Raw genomic sequence first — 11,036 nt, 5'->3', positions numbered from 1 at the left:
GGGGAGTTTTTACGCATCACTCAAAGGCCAAAAAAAGATACGGTAAGATAAAGAAACATATTTTTATACGTCCTCCGCACGGCAACAATCCTCCATGCTAGCTGCGCTTTCCTCCTCTTCGTCGCGGGATCGGTTTCTGTGTATTAGTGAATAGGGGCGACGCCGTCCATTGTCCCGGGGAAAAGTAATGGAACCGACCTGTTGTTATGATACGGGCTAATTTCGCCCACGAGCCATGTCGGATTGAGACCCTGAACGGGAGCAGATCAGGGGAACGGGAGGTGGCGCATGATGAACAAGCGCAGAACGACTCAAGAGTGGAACAGATTTAAAGCTCAAAATAAGACTTGCTAAAATATGAGTTATACTTGGCAATGATACTCTGAGAGGGAGAGGGCCGTCCAACTAACGGGTGAAGGAAACGGCTGTCGAAAACATACAAATTAATCTTATTGATTATTCACTGCTATCAAATCAACAACCCAGTGACCAAACCACTGTTAGACTATACTTTAAATTATAAAAGGTATTTAGAATGTTTTTAATTATTCTGTTAGAAGAAGATGGGAGTTAATAGTTAATCACGTTTTTCCTCTCCACTCGTAAGACATTTTTGTTTTGTTTTTAACCAATGCGTGAAGGCCCATGATGTTACATCCCATTTCTAGGAGGAAGGCTGTAAGTTTGCTCCGCCACACACAAAAAAACTATAACGTGTGTGTTGAAGAATGTATGTCTGAAAACAAACTAAATATGTATACAACATATTATTTACTTTAAAGGGGAAATTATTGGCAGTAAGCATTGGGTATTAAACATGTCAACATATGCGTAAAAGTTTGTTAACTTAGGCATAATAGATGATTTTGCGTAAAAGTTGGTGATTATCTATGAGCGCAATAGGGGGGGAAAGCTAAAAATATATATTTAAAAACTAACAACGTGCACCGGTCGTCCGCTCGTCTGTGCTCTTTGCTATGCTGTCGTGTTTTGTGCTTGTCATTAAGCCTACATTAGACCTAAACATTAAAATACATGGTAAAGGAATTGAGCTGCGATGTGATATCATTAACGCTATTTTGCTGCTTCTATGTTATCTATTTATATTAGTCACCATTATCAGAAGGTTGTCCATGGGTCCTCCCTACTAAAGCGTCGCATATTGTTTTTTCCCCTCCAACTTCAACATTTTGTAAAAATCCATGCATGCACAAAATTAATGCATATTAATCCACAGTTACTTAAATACTATTATTTTAATCTAAATTGCATGTGCCCTTTATCTTAATCAAATCAGTCGGAGACAAATAGGAATTGTTCTGTGAATTGACCCAAAAGGGGGTTAAACCGTTACCATTAGATTCATGTCAAATATCCCATGTATATCTGTTTAGCTATTAGTCGGATTATAAAGTGTCCATAGCAGTCAATCATTGGGTTGTTGTCTCAGAGAGCGATGGGTATTTCAGAGGCAGTAAAGCCTTCATTTCTTTTGACACCGTGTCACGCAAATATTTGACTACTTTGTGACCATCGCCTCAATAGGTATTTATTTCAGAGACTTAGATTGGGTTATGTCCATCCATACACGAGGCTCATTGCGCTAGTGAACAAAACAAAAACCTGTCCGTTCTCATTGTTGAATTAATTCGTGTATCAGAAGAAAAATACAAATTAATAATAATATACCGTTAGTATCTCAATAAAGTGGTCATTACAAGTACAGCTACAATGTATAAGAGTAACTTTTTTGGCTCGATTTTGTTTTAGACTATTCTTGTTGTCTCAAAACATGCAGGCAAGAAAGTGAATCGGCAACTTTTGGCCTAGACGACCGAACACCGCACACTGCTGAAAATGCCAGACACCATCTCCAACTACCCATGTGAGTGCCACTCCTCACTCCTTCCTGCATGTGTATCAGTTACCTGAACCAAAACAAATGCATGAGACTTGAGAGAATCATATTCACTATTGACAACGCCACGTCAAGCACGTCATAAATAAGTAAATATGACGTGATCCCTGGCTATGTTTATGAAATGGCCTCTGCTCCAAGGGGGCCTGATTCAGACTTAGGAAATGTACACCTTCCCTACGCACGCCATTTCCTACGCACTTCCCAGTAGTTGGCTATCCAGACTTACCTTATTCAGGTGCGTAATGGGCTTTGCAGGCGTGGTTGCCTTGCGGGCACTGAATACATTTAATTCAACACGCTGAAACCCCTCCTACTTGGCTGGCAAACATATTTCCTAGGAGTTTCAGTACATTTATGTTAAGCCATCCCTTTAAACGTGGTGCTTCTTCTCGATAGACTCACTAGGATACACGGAGAGAAATGTTCCGAATATTAGGGATCCTTTTCAGCAGCAATTTTTAGACTTAAAAATAATCTGATCTTGAATATTATTTAGGGTTGGGAAAGTATTTACTAATAATAAATACAAAAACTGTTTTGGAGATCCTTTATGCACGATATATATATTGCTAAATCCCCCCCCCCCCCCCCAAAAAACAATGGTTTGATTAATCCTGAAGCTGCCAAATTCAATTGTTCAAGCCATGAAATAATGGAAGGTGAGAAAAGTGTACAAAAGGGTTTGACCAGTAGTCCTTTAAATCTATCCTAGTAATCCTCCCTAATCATGGAGCTGGGATGACAACAGTCCAGTTGTCGTGAACCGTGCGCCAGGCTCCAGGTCTAAACTGCTACGTGTGGTCTGAGTTAAATGACGATTCAAATACCATAGGCTACATGTCCTAAATTAATGAACAACTTGTAATTGGTTAGCCTAATATGATCCACTATTGCTAGCGATCCTCAGGAACATCAACACCAACGTGACCGAGGACAGAAATGTAAACTAATGATGGAATGGAAAGATGCTAAATGTGAGGAAACTAACACTAAAGAGACAGTTATAAATGTCAGGAAACTAACACTAAAGTAACAGTTATAAATGTATAAGGATATAACTAACGTTGGCTACTGATAGTGTCTAATATTTAAAAGGATCCAAATTGTTTTATAAAAAAAATACAACTAAAACATTCTAGAAACCATAAATCAACTATGTATGTTTGGCGCTGTACTGTCATTTGAGCATGTCTACAGAAGTCGATAGCTTGGCTCTTCACATTTCATCTCTGAAAGTTACAAGGCCAGCATTTCATCAACTTCACTGCGGAAAAGGTGATACGTTGATATGCTTCAGTTTTTTTTCTGCCATATGACTGGTTTCACATTTGTCTCCAGCGATCACAAGGTAAAATAGATCTAAAATAATTTTTAATTATATTTACAATTCCCTGATCCAAACAGATTACTCATTTACCCAGCTCTGATCAATATCTCTGATCAATATCTCTTATCTGTAAACGACAGGGCGTGGAGAAGGGTGTTATTTCTATCAGAATAAAGAAAGGAGATGTTGTCCCTCTTGAAACCGACGGGTTGATCGACCTTATTGATTGTTTCAACGCAACGTAAAGGTGGTGGAACTAAGAGGGACTTAAAGTCAGAATACAGCATATCTGTAGACACAGCCCCGACGAAACCGTAATATCTGTGATCTCCACCCCCAAACGAATAGCGGGTTAATAACATACCATTATCGTGCTTAAATTCAAGGTCAGAATACGTGTATAGAGAATAGTGCATAAAAAAGTGATTTACCTTAAATTTACGTGCACTTAACTCGGGTAGGAATCCCCCTAACCCCCACCCCGCTGCCTAGTGTAGGTTTGTTGTAGTCTGCAGAGAGAGAGAGAGAGAGAGAGAGAGAGAGAGAGAGAGAGAGAGAGAGAGAGAGAGAGAGAGAGAGAGAGACAGAGAGAGACAGAGAGAGACAGAGAGAGACAGAGAGAGACAGAGAGAGACAGAGAGAGAGAGAGAGAGAATCTCGAGAACACACTGCGGTAATGTATATAGACTTAGTTATTTCTGGTCCAAGATGAGCCCTCTTGTCAACAACCAGAAAGAAAATGGATTGGGACCAAGACCAGACCATATCCTAGCAATTCCCAAAACGCGTAATGGGTTTATAGGCTATATACATACACTGTATACATACAGATTTTGTAACAAATAACTCGAAAGGCACATGCCTTTCACCAATCGGATTTAGATTACCTATCTAAACTGAAATGCATTTCAGAATAAGGCCTTTTTTTAACACAATTAATATCGGTTGTTAGACACCGCAGGATAGACTTAATATCTCGATTATAATATCATTATCACTGTTATGTTATGTTATGTTAAGATCAAAGCAATGCCTTCTATCCTGTCCTATCGACCATAACTTACTCAGAGGCCTCCACTGATGGAATCCATATCATTGGTCACCCTGATGTAGAGGTTCTCCATTGCAGTATCCAAATAAATAATCAGTCAACAACGCATGCGTCAATCACCGAATACTTCCGATGACAGATAAATGAGTCAACATTAAAAATGCATGATTCAACTATGAACCGTGTTTGCTTTCTGTTGGTTTATTTGAGGATTCCCCGACATCTTTTATGTGTCTGTAAGTCCTACACGTATTTATTTCTTCCTTTTTTCAAAGTCACTTCGACACACGTTCCATCTTGACCGTTTTCCACCTGCTGTTGAAGCGTCTTCCAGATTGTGTGTGTGTGTGTGTGTTGTGGTAGTCTACTTAAAAACTTACTAAAAGTTTGCACGGGAAGAAAAAAAAGAACATGGAGAACTCTAAGACTCTGTTGTCTTCGCGTTTGTCTCTCTGGAGTGTATGAATCAGAAACTGGCAGTTAATGGTTCGTATGGCACGTCTGTTCATGTGGCTTTGAACTCCAGCAGCCGGAGGTTCCAGCAGCGAGACCCGCAAATCCCACTTGATAACGCCGACAACCCACTACGTTCTACATACAGGTTAGGATAGTGCAGGAGAGGTTGAGATATCATTATTATTATTCTTATTTTAAATAACGGATTATTATGTTTCTTTATGATGATAACTTTTTGTATGCTTTTTGGGACACTTTTGTCAGCGTGTGTTTTAGGTGAGAATGTTGATGTGAGAGTCCTGACTGCAGATGCTCCCTTTATGAGGCTGCTGCAAAAAAGGAATGTAGAGAGAGAGAGAGAGAGGGCGAGAGAGAGACAGAGAGAGAGCGAGAGAGAGAGCGAGAGAGAGAGAGAGAGAGAGAGAGAGAGAGAGAGAGAGAGAGAGAGAGGGCGAGAGAGAGACAGAGAGAGAGCGAGAGAGAGAGCGAGAGAGAGGAGAGAGCGACAGAGAGAGAGAGAGAGAGAGAGAGAGAGAGAGAGAGAGGGCGAGAGAGAGAGAGAGAGAGAGCGAGAGAGAGGAGAGAGCGAGAGAGAGAGAGAGAGAGGGGAGAGAGCTGCAGAATAGAGTTCACAGACAAGTATAGCCAAGGCCTTATATGTTTTCATGGTCACAAAGAACACCTGACGTGTAAATAGTAACACACGACGTGCAAACTTCGACGACAGCTCCATAAACGAGTTGCTGTATGCACACGGCGTGATGACTACCTAGGGATTGTAACTTCAGTGTTTTTCAACATTGACATGACATTAGATTGCTATGTGGAGATAGACCTCTAGCCTACCTGATCTGACAAATGAATATAGACGCGCTGTATCGTGGTACATGTATACTTATTATTAGTCATATTTTCATGTCATTGTTGCCTTATGTTATTGTTTAATGTCTTGTCACATATTGACGTTTGGGTAGTGTTGTAGGATTCCCACGTAACGTTAGAAAAACGTAATATATTGTTGCGTATTCATAACTCACACTTGAACGGAGAGGAGAGGAGGAGGGTGAGTGTTCGTTTCTGTTCCCCTCTCATCCGCCGGACATTTCCCTGAATCCAAAGATCGCCATGGAAATCTACAAAGACACCGCCATCGTCATTCCCTCAACTTGTGTCCTATGAAGAAGAAGAAGAAGAAGAAGAAGAAGAAAAAGGCCCGGATCAACAACAAAGAGTTTTGTAGTATACTGCCTCTCAGTCTCTGCGCTGTCAGAGAAAGATTGCGCAACAACATTAAGCGACACATTGACTTCTTGTGCAGCCGAATGGCCATGTTCCACATCAGAGTTTGCAAACAACTTAAATGCTCGGAGAAAGTGTATTTTAATATTGCATAGAGAGAATGGTTGTTGCTATGCATTAGTTGTAGAGGAACATGCACGCATTTGACTTTTAAGCAGTGTATAGTGTGACTGAATAGCCAAACGACTGTCTACATTTTTTCACACCGTCTATTGTTGCTTTTATATTTCTCTCAAACTTTCTTTCTTGTGTTATTCAGCCGTTTAACCAAAACCACAGTCAGCAATCTCACAATACCTGGGATTGATGATGCACACGGACCAATAGGAGAGGGGCCACCGCACGCGGATTGTTATTTGGTGGGTGAACGTTGGTAGGGGGGATTGGGTATCCTCCAATGAGTGTCTGAGTACCGGGTCACATGTTGCCCCCCCACAACCCCTTCCTCTCCATTCATCAGAGGTGGACTGTGTTGTCTTTTCAATTCATTTATCTGCAGGAATGATTGCGACTATCAGTCTACTGCTCACCGCCTGACTGAGGAGGTGAAAGTTTCACCACAGGAAAAGAAACGGCAAAATACAATATTGTAGCCTCCATGATTCGCGTGTGGATCGGATGAGAGGAAACATTCCATTCTTGTTTTAGGTAAATAGAACATATGTGGATTGGAGTTTGCTCAGCTCAGTAAAGTCCGATAGATATTTTTTTTTGCAGAGCAGAGCAGAGAGAGAGAGAGAGGTATAGAGGTCAGAAGAATATCTGTGCATGATTTTTAATTCCTGCTCTCAGTTGCCTCATTGAGTTGTAGACTGACGGAAGATGCTTCTGGATGCAGGACCCCAGTACCCCGCTATAGGAGTCACTACGTTCGGCTCCTCAAGGCATCACTCAACAGGCGAAGTAACAGAAAGAGAAGTGGCTCTGGGGATAAATCCGTTCGCAGACGGGATGGGAGCTTTTAAAATCAACCACAGTTCCCATGACCTGGGTTCCGGGCAGACGGCGTTCTCCTCCCAGGCTCCCGGTTACGCTGCTGCCGCCCTGGGTCACCACCACCACCCGACACACGTCAGTTCTTACTCCACGGCAGCGTTCAACTCCACCCGGGACTTTCTCTTCAGAAACCGGGGCTTCGGAGACGCAACCAGCGCGCAGCACAGCCTATTTGCCTCCGCAGCGGGAAGTTTTGCAGGGCCACATGGACACTCCGATGCAACCGGGCACCTGCTCTTCCCCGGACTCCACGAGCAAGCCGCCAGTCATGCGTCTTCTAATGTCGTCAATAGCCAGATGCGCCTAGGCTTTACCGGGGACATGTACGGGCGGGCTGACCAGTATGCCCACGTTACGAGCCCCCGCTCCGACCACTACGCCTCCTCCCAGCTGCATGGCTATGGCCCTATGAACATGAACATGGCGGCTCACCACGGGGCAGGGGCCTTTTTCCGATACATGAGGCAGCCCATCAAACAAGAGCTCATCTGTAAGTGGGTCGAACCCGAACAGTTGTCGAATCCCAAAAAGGCTTGCAACAAAACGTTCAGCACGATGCACGAGCTCGTGACCCACCTGACAGTGGAGCATGTCGGTGGACCGGAGCAGTCAAACCATATTTGCTTTTGGGAAGAGTGCGTCCGAGAAGGAAAACCGTTCAAAGCCAAATACAAACTGGTAAATCACATCAGAGTACACACCGGAGAGAAACCATTCCCATGTCCCTTCCCCGGATGTGGAAAAGTATTTGCCCGATCGGAAAATCTAAAAATCCACAAAAGGACACACACTGGTAAGAATCAAAAGCATGATCACAATATCAACTCCAAAAAGCTGTTTGCGTAATAAATGTTTCATGTTTTGATTATGTTTGTTTAAATACTATTGTTCATATATTACCAAATTGCTTTATTTAGTCATGTTCCCACTACAGCCTAGTATTTATATTCTGTACCTTTTAAATGAATAGAATGCAATAGGTAGTGAAATAGGACCAATGTGACATGCTGTTGTATTGTTTATCTTAGTGGTACAAGTAAACATGTCATCGTAACAAAACAGGAATGTCTGAATACATAGCCTACAGCAATTTAATATATTTTGGTAGCCCATGAAAAAAAAACGAATGCTGTAATATTGCTGAAGATAATGTTCTGTCATATTCAATGTGGTGGTAGCCTAAATTCCCCCACCTCACTGAAATGTTCATGTTAAATGGGAATATGTACGTATTTATATTTTCATTGTGTAACATTTAAAAATTTCTTTTTTTTAGGTGAGAAGCCTTTCAAGTGTGAGTTTGATGGCTGCGACAGGCGGTTTGCGAACAGCAGCGACCGGAAGAAACACATGCACGTCCATACTTCTGACAAGCCTTATCTCTGCAAGATGTGCGACAAGTCCTACACACATCCCAGCTCTCTACGGAAACACATGAAGGTCAATATTGGGTTTACTTTTACATGTTATATTACATTTTTATTTATAATGTATATTTTTAATTCCTACACCCCGTGGAGAATGAAAGTGCATGCATAACAATGCATTGCGTAGCCTACATTCCAGCAAACACGAACACAGAAACAACAGGGAGACGCCATGTAGCAAATGCAACTACCTGTTGTGTCTTCATAAAGCCTCTCTGTTGTCATATCCAAAAGATTGCATCCTACATTTTAATGTTTGGATATTTAAAGTGATTTATCGTGAACATTTAGGCTATTATTATTTCTTATTCTCACAGTTGAGAATCAAACTGGAAGCTTGCATATTTCTAGAAAGCATGCAAGTCTATGAATTCAACACTGTAAAATGTTAAGTTTTGTTTTTCACTGTCTTGTAGGTTCACGAGGCTACCACGCAAGGACCTCAACCGTCGCCAGCGGCCAGTTCCGGGTACGAGTCGTCCACGCCGCCCACCATCGTGTCCCCGTCCACAGAGAACCAGAGTTCCAGTTCCATATCGCCGGCAGCCTCGACAGTGCACCACACGACCAATCACCACACCACGCTGTCGTCAAATTTTAATGAATGGTACGTGTAAAATATTTTCACAAAAGACTGCAGAAATAGGACTGGAATCAAAGACTGCAGAAAGTCAGCCTATAACACGAGGACCGAGAAAGAAAAAAAAACGATGAAGCCAAAATGGTTGGTTTAACGGCTAAAGAGAAAGAGAGAAAGAGAGAGAGAGAGAGAGAGATGCATGGACAAGGTGCAAAGCCAGCTACCAAGATATTAACGTTTTCATTTTTTTCGTTTTTTTTCCTGCCTCTTTTTTGAAAGACTGCAACACAATGCATGCAATCTGCGGCTCGTGGCCTGATTTCTTTTTTCTTTTTTCTTTTTTTTTCTTTTTTGTACATAAAGATTCCCAGTTCAAAAAATGTAATATTTTATTTTGTAAATACTTATATAACAGTTTAACGGATTTGTGCAAATGTGGTCCCTAGATATATGGAAAATGAAATGGTTTTAACAATAATATTGCGATGAATAGTGTTGATTGAAACAGAATGTTGTAGTTGATGTGTACCCCAATGTGAATTACTCAGTATAACTACCGTCTCCACTATATCGACCTTACCGACTATTAGTCTATTAATGTGCTTTTTTTTGTATTTGGTGCAACATTTCGTCTACGGTCCAGTTGGAGTAGCACAGTACTTACCATTGCTGTTATTTAAATGTCATGTCGATAAATCGTGTATAGTGAAAGCCTGAAACTCCGTGTCGTCTGTTTATGTAGGCCTTCGTGATAAAAATATAACAACTATTTGTTCATTACCTTGATAATGTCAAGGAAGTATTACCTACATGTAAATAGCTAAATTTTCCATATTTATCCGCATGTAAAAAGGGTAACACATGTTAGAAATTATCGGTATTTATGGAGAAATTGCGTTAGTATGTAAAATTTAGTTTGCAAAAAAAAAATGTTTGGTTACATTTCGTACTATATTAAAGGATTAAAACTACAGCCAACTATTTGCCTTTCCATATTTTTTTTGTTTTGTTTCTCATAGCCTATATGTTGTTTAAACAGGCCTATGACTGAATATCACAATGAATGATGTGTGATTATCATTGTATACACTCACTCATGCATAACAAAAACAAAAAACGTAAATAGATGACTAGGTCTTTATTAATAAACCATTACACACGAGTTATTCTGAAGAACAAATTAATTATAATACTAAACGTAGGCTTAAAGAATTAAAATGACTAAAATATTTCACAACACATCAATAAGGGGACGTGTTTGGACCAACTTATTAGGGTAAAACCCGTATGCATTATACGCTTATCAAAGCGTAGAATTCTAAATCGCATCATGCTTGCCTTTTTAGGCTTGCAGAATCAAATTCAGTAATACGAATTAATGTTAAGTAATTCGATTTCCCCTGTTCCTGTGTCCCCTTTTTATCCAAAAAGTAACATCCCAGCCCTTGCCCTCGAGTAATGTGAGAATCGAAAAGATAAATACGTGACAGTTCTACTTCTCAGTCAGAGTAAACGAAATAGTTTTATGTTGTTACTTTAATTGTTGTCGATGTTATTTAGTTCTCCGTAGCTAGCTGTGTCGGATGGATGCCATAGTCTAGTGTTGAGGAAGTGTTGGGACTTCTCGAGTCAGTGTTGTAGTCTTTGTTCCGTGATGCAGCCTGGTTGACCGGACCATTAGGCAGGGTTCACGTCAACAGACAGAGACGCCAGTGATCACAAGCCTGGCCTGCGTGGTTAACACTGCCAGTGCGCTGGGCGAGGCGACACACAATACAATGTTCCCGTAGATCTGTCAGTCTACAGCTGACAACATGACACATTGGAACGGACGAAAAATGAAACAATTCTAAAATAAAAGCCGAAGCTAAATAGACTGCAAACAATGTAGTATTGCATGATAATCAATCATCAGTCACAGTCCACAGAGAGAGAGAGAGAGAGAGAGAGAGAGAGAGAGAGTGTGTGTGTGTGTGTGT

At 41.0% G+C, this 11,036-nt stretch overlaps 1 protein-coding gene across 1 annotated transcript; it reads left to right on the top strand.

Annotated features, from left to right (window-relative positions):
- Positions 1–5,789: 5,789 nt before the first annotated feature.
- Positions 5,790–10,035, top strand: LOC115148974 (zinc finger protein ZIC 1). Its single transcript, XM_029691349.1, has 3 exons — positions 5,790–7,843; positions 8,327–8,490; positions 8,894–10,035. The coding sequence occupies exons 1-3, from the start codon at positions 6,877–6,879 to the stop codon at positions 9,092–9,094; spliced, it is 1,332 nt and encodes a 443-aa protein (XP_029547209.1). The 5' UTR covers positions 5,790–6,876; the 3' UTR covers positions 9,095–10,035.
- The last annotated feature ends 1,001 nt before the right edge of the window (positions 10,036–11,036 follow it).

The sequence above is a fragment of the Salmo trutta genome, chromosome 2 (genome assembly GCF_901001165.1).
Source record: "Salmo trutta chromosome 2, fSalTru1.1, whole genome shotgun sequence".
In the NCBI taxonomy this organism is placed as follows: Eukaryota; Metazoa; Chordata; class Actinopteri; order Salmoniformes; family Salmonidae; genus Salmo; species Salmo trutta.
The sequence above is the reverse complement of the archived record's forward strand: the minus strand, read 5'-3'. Positions and strand labels throughout refer to the sequence as shown.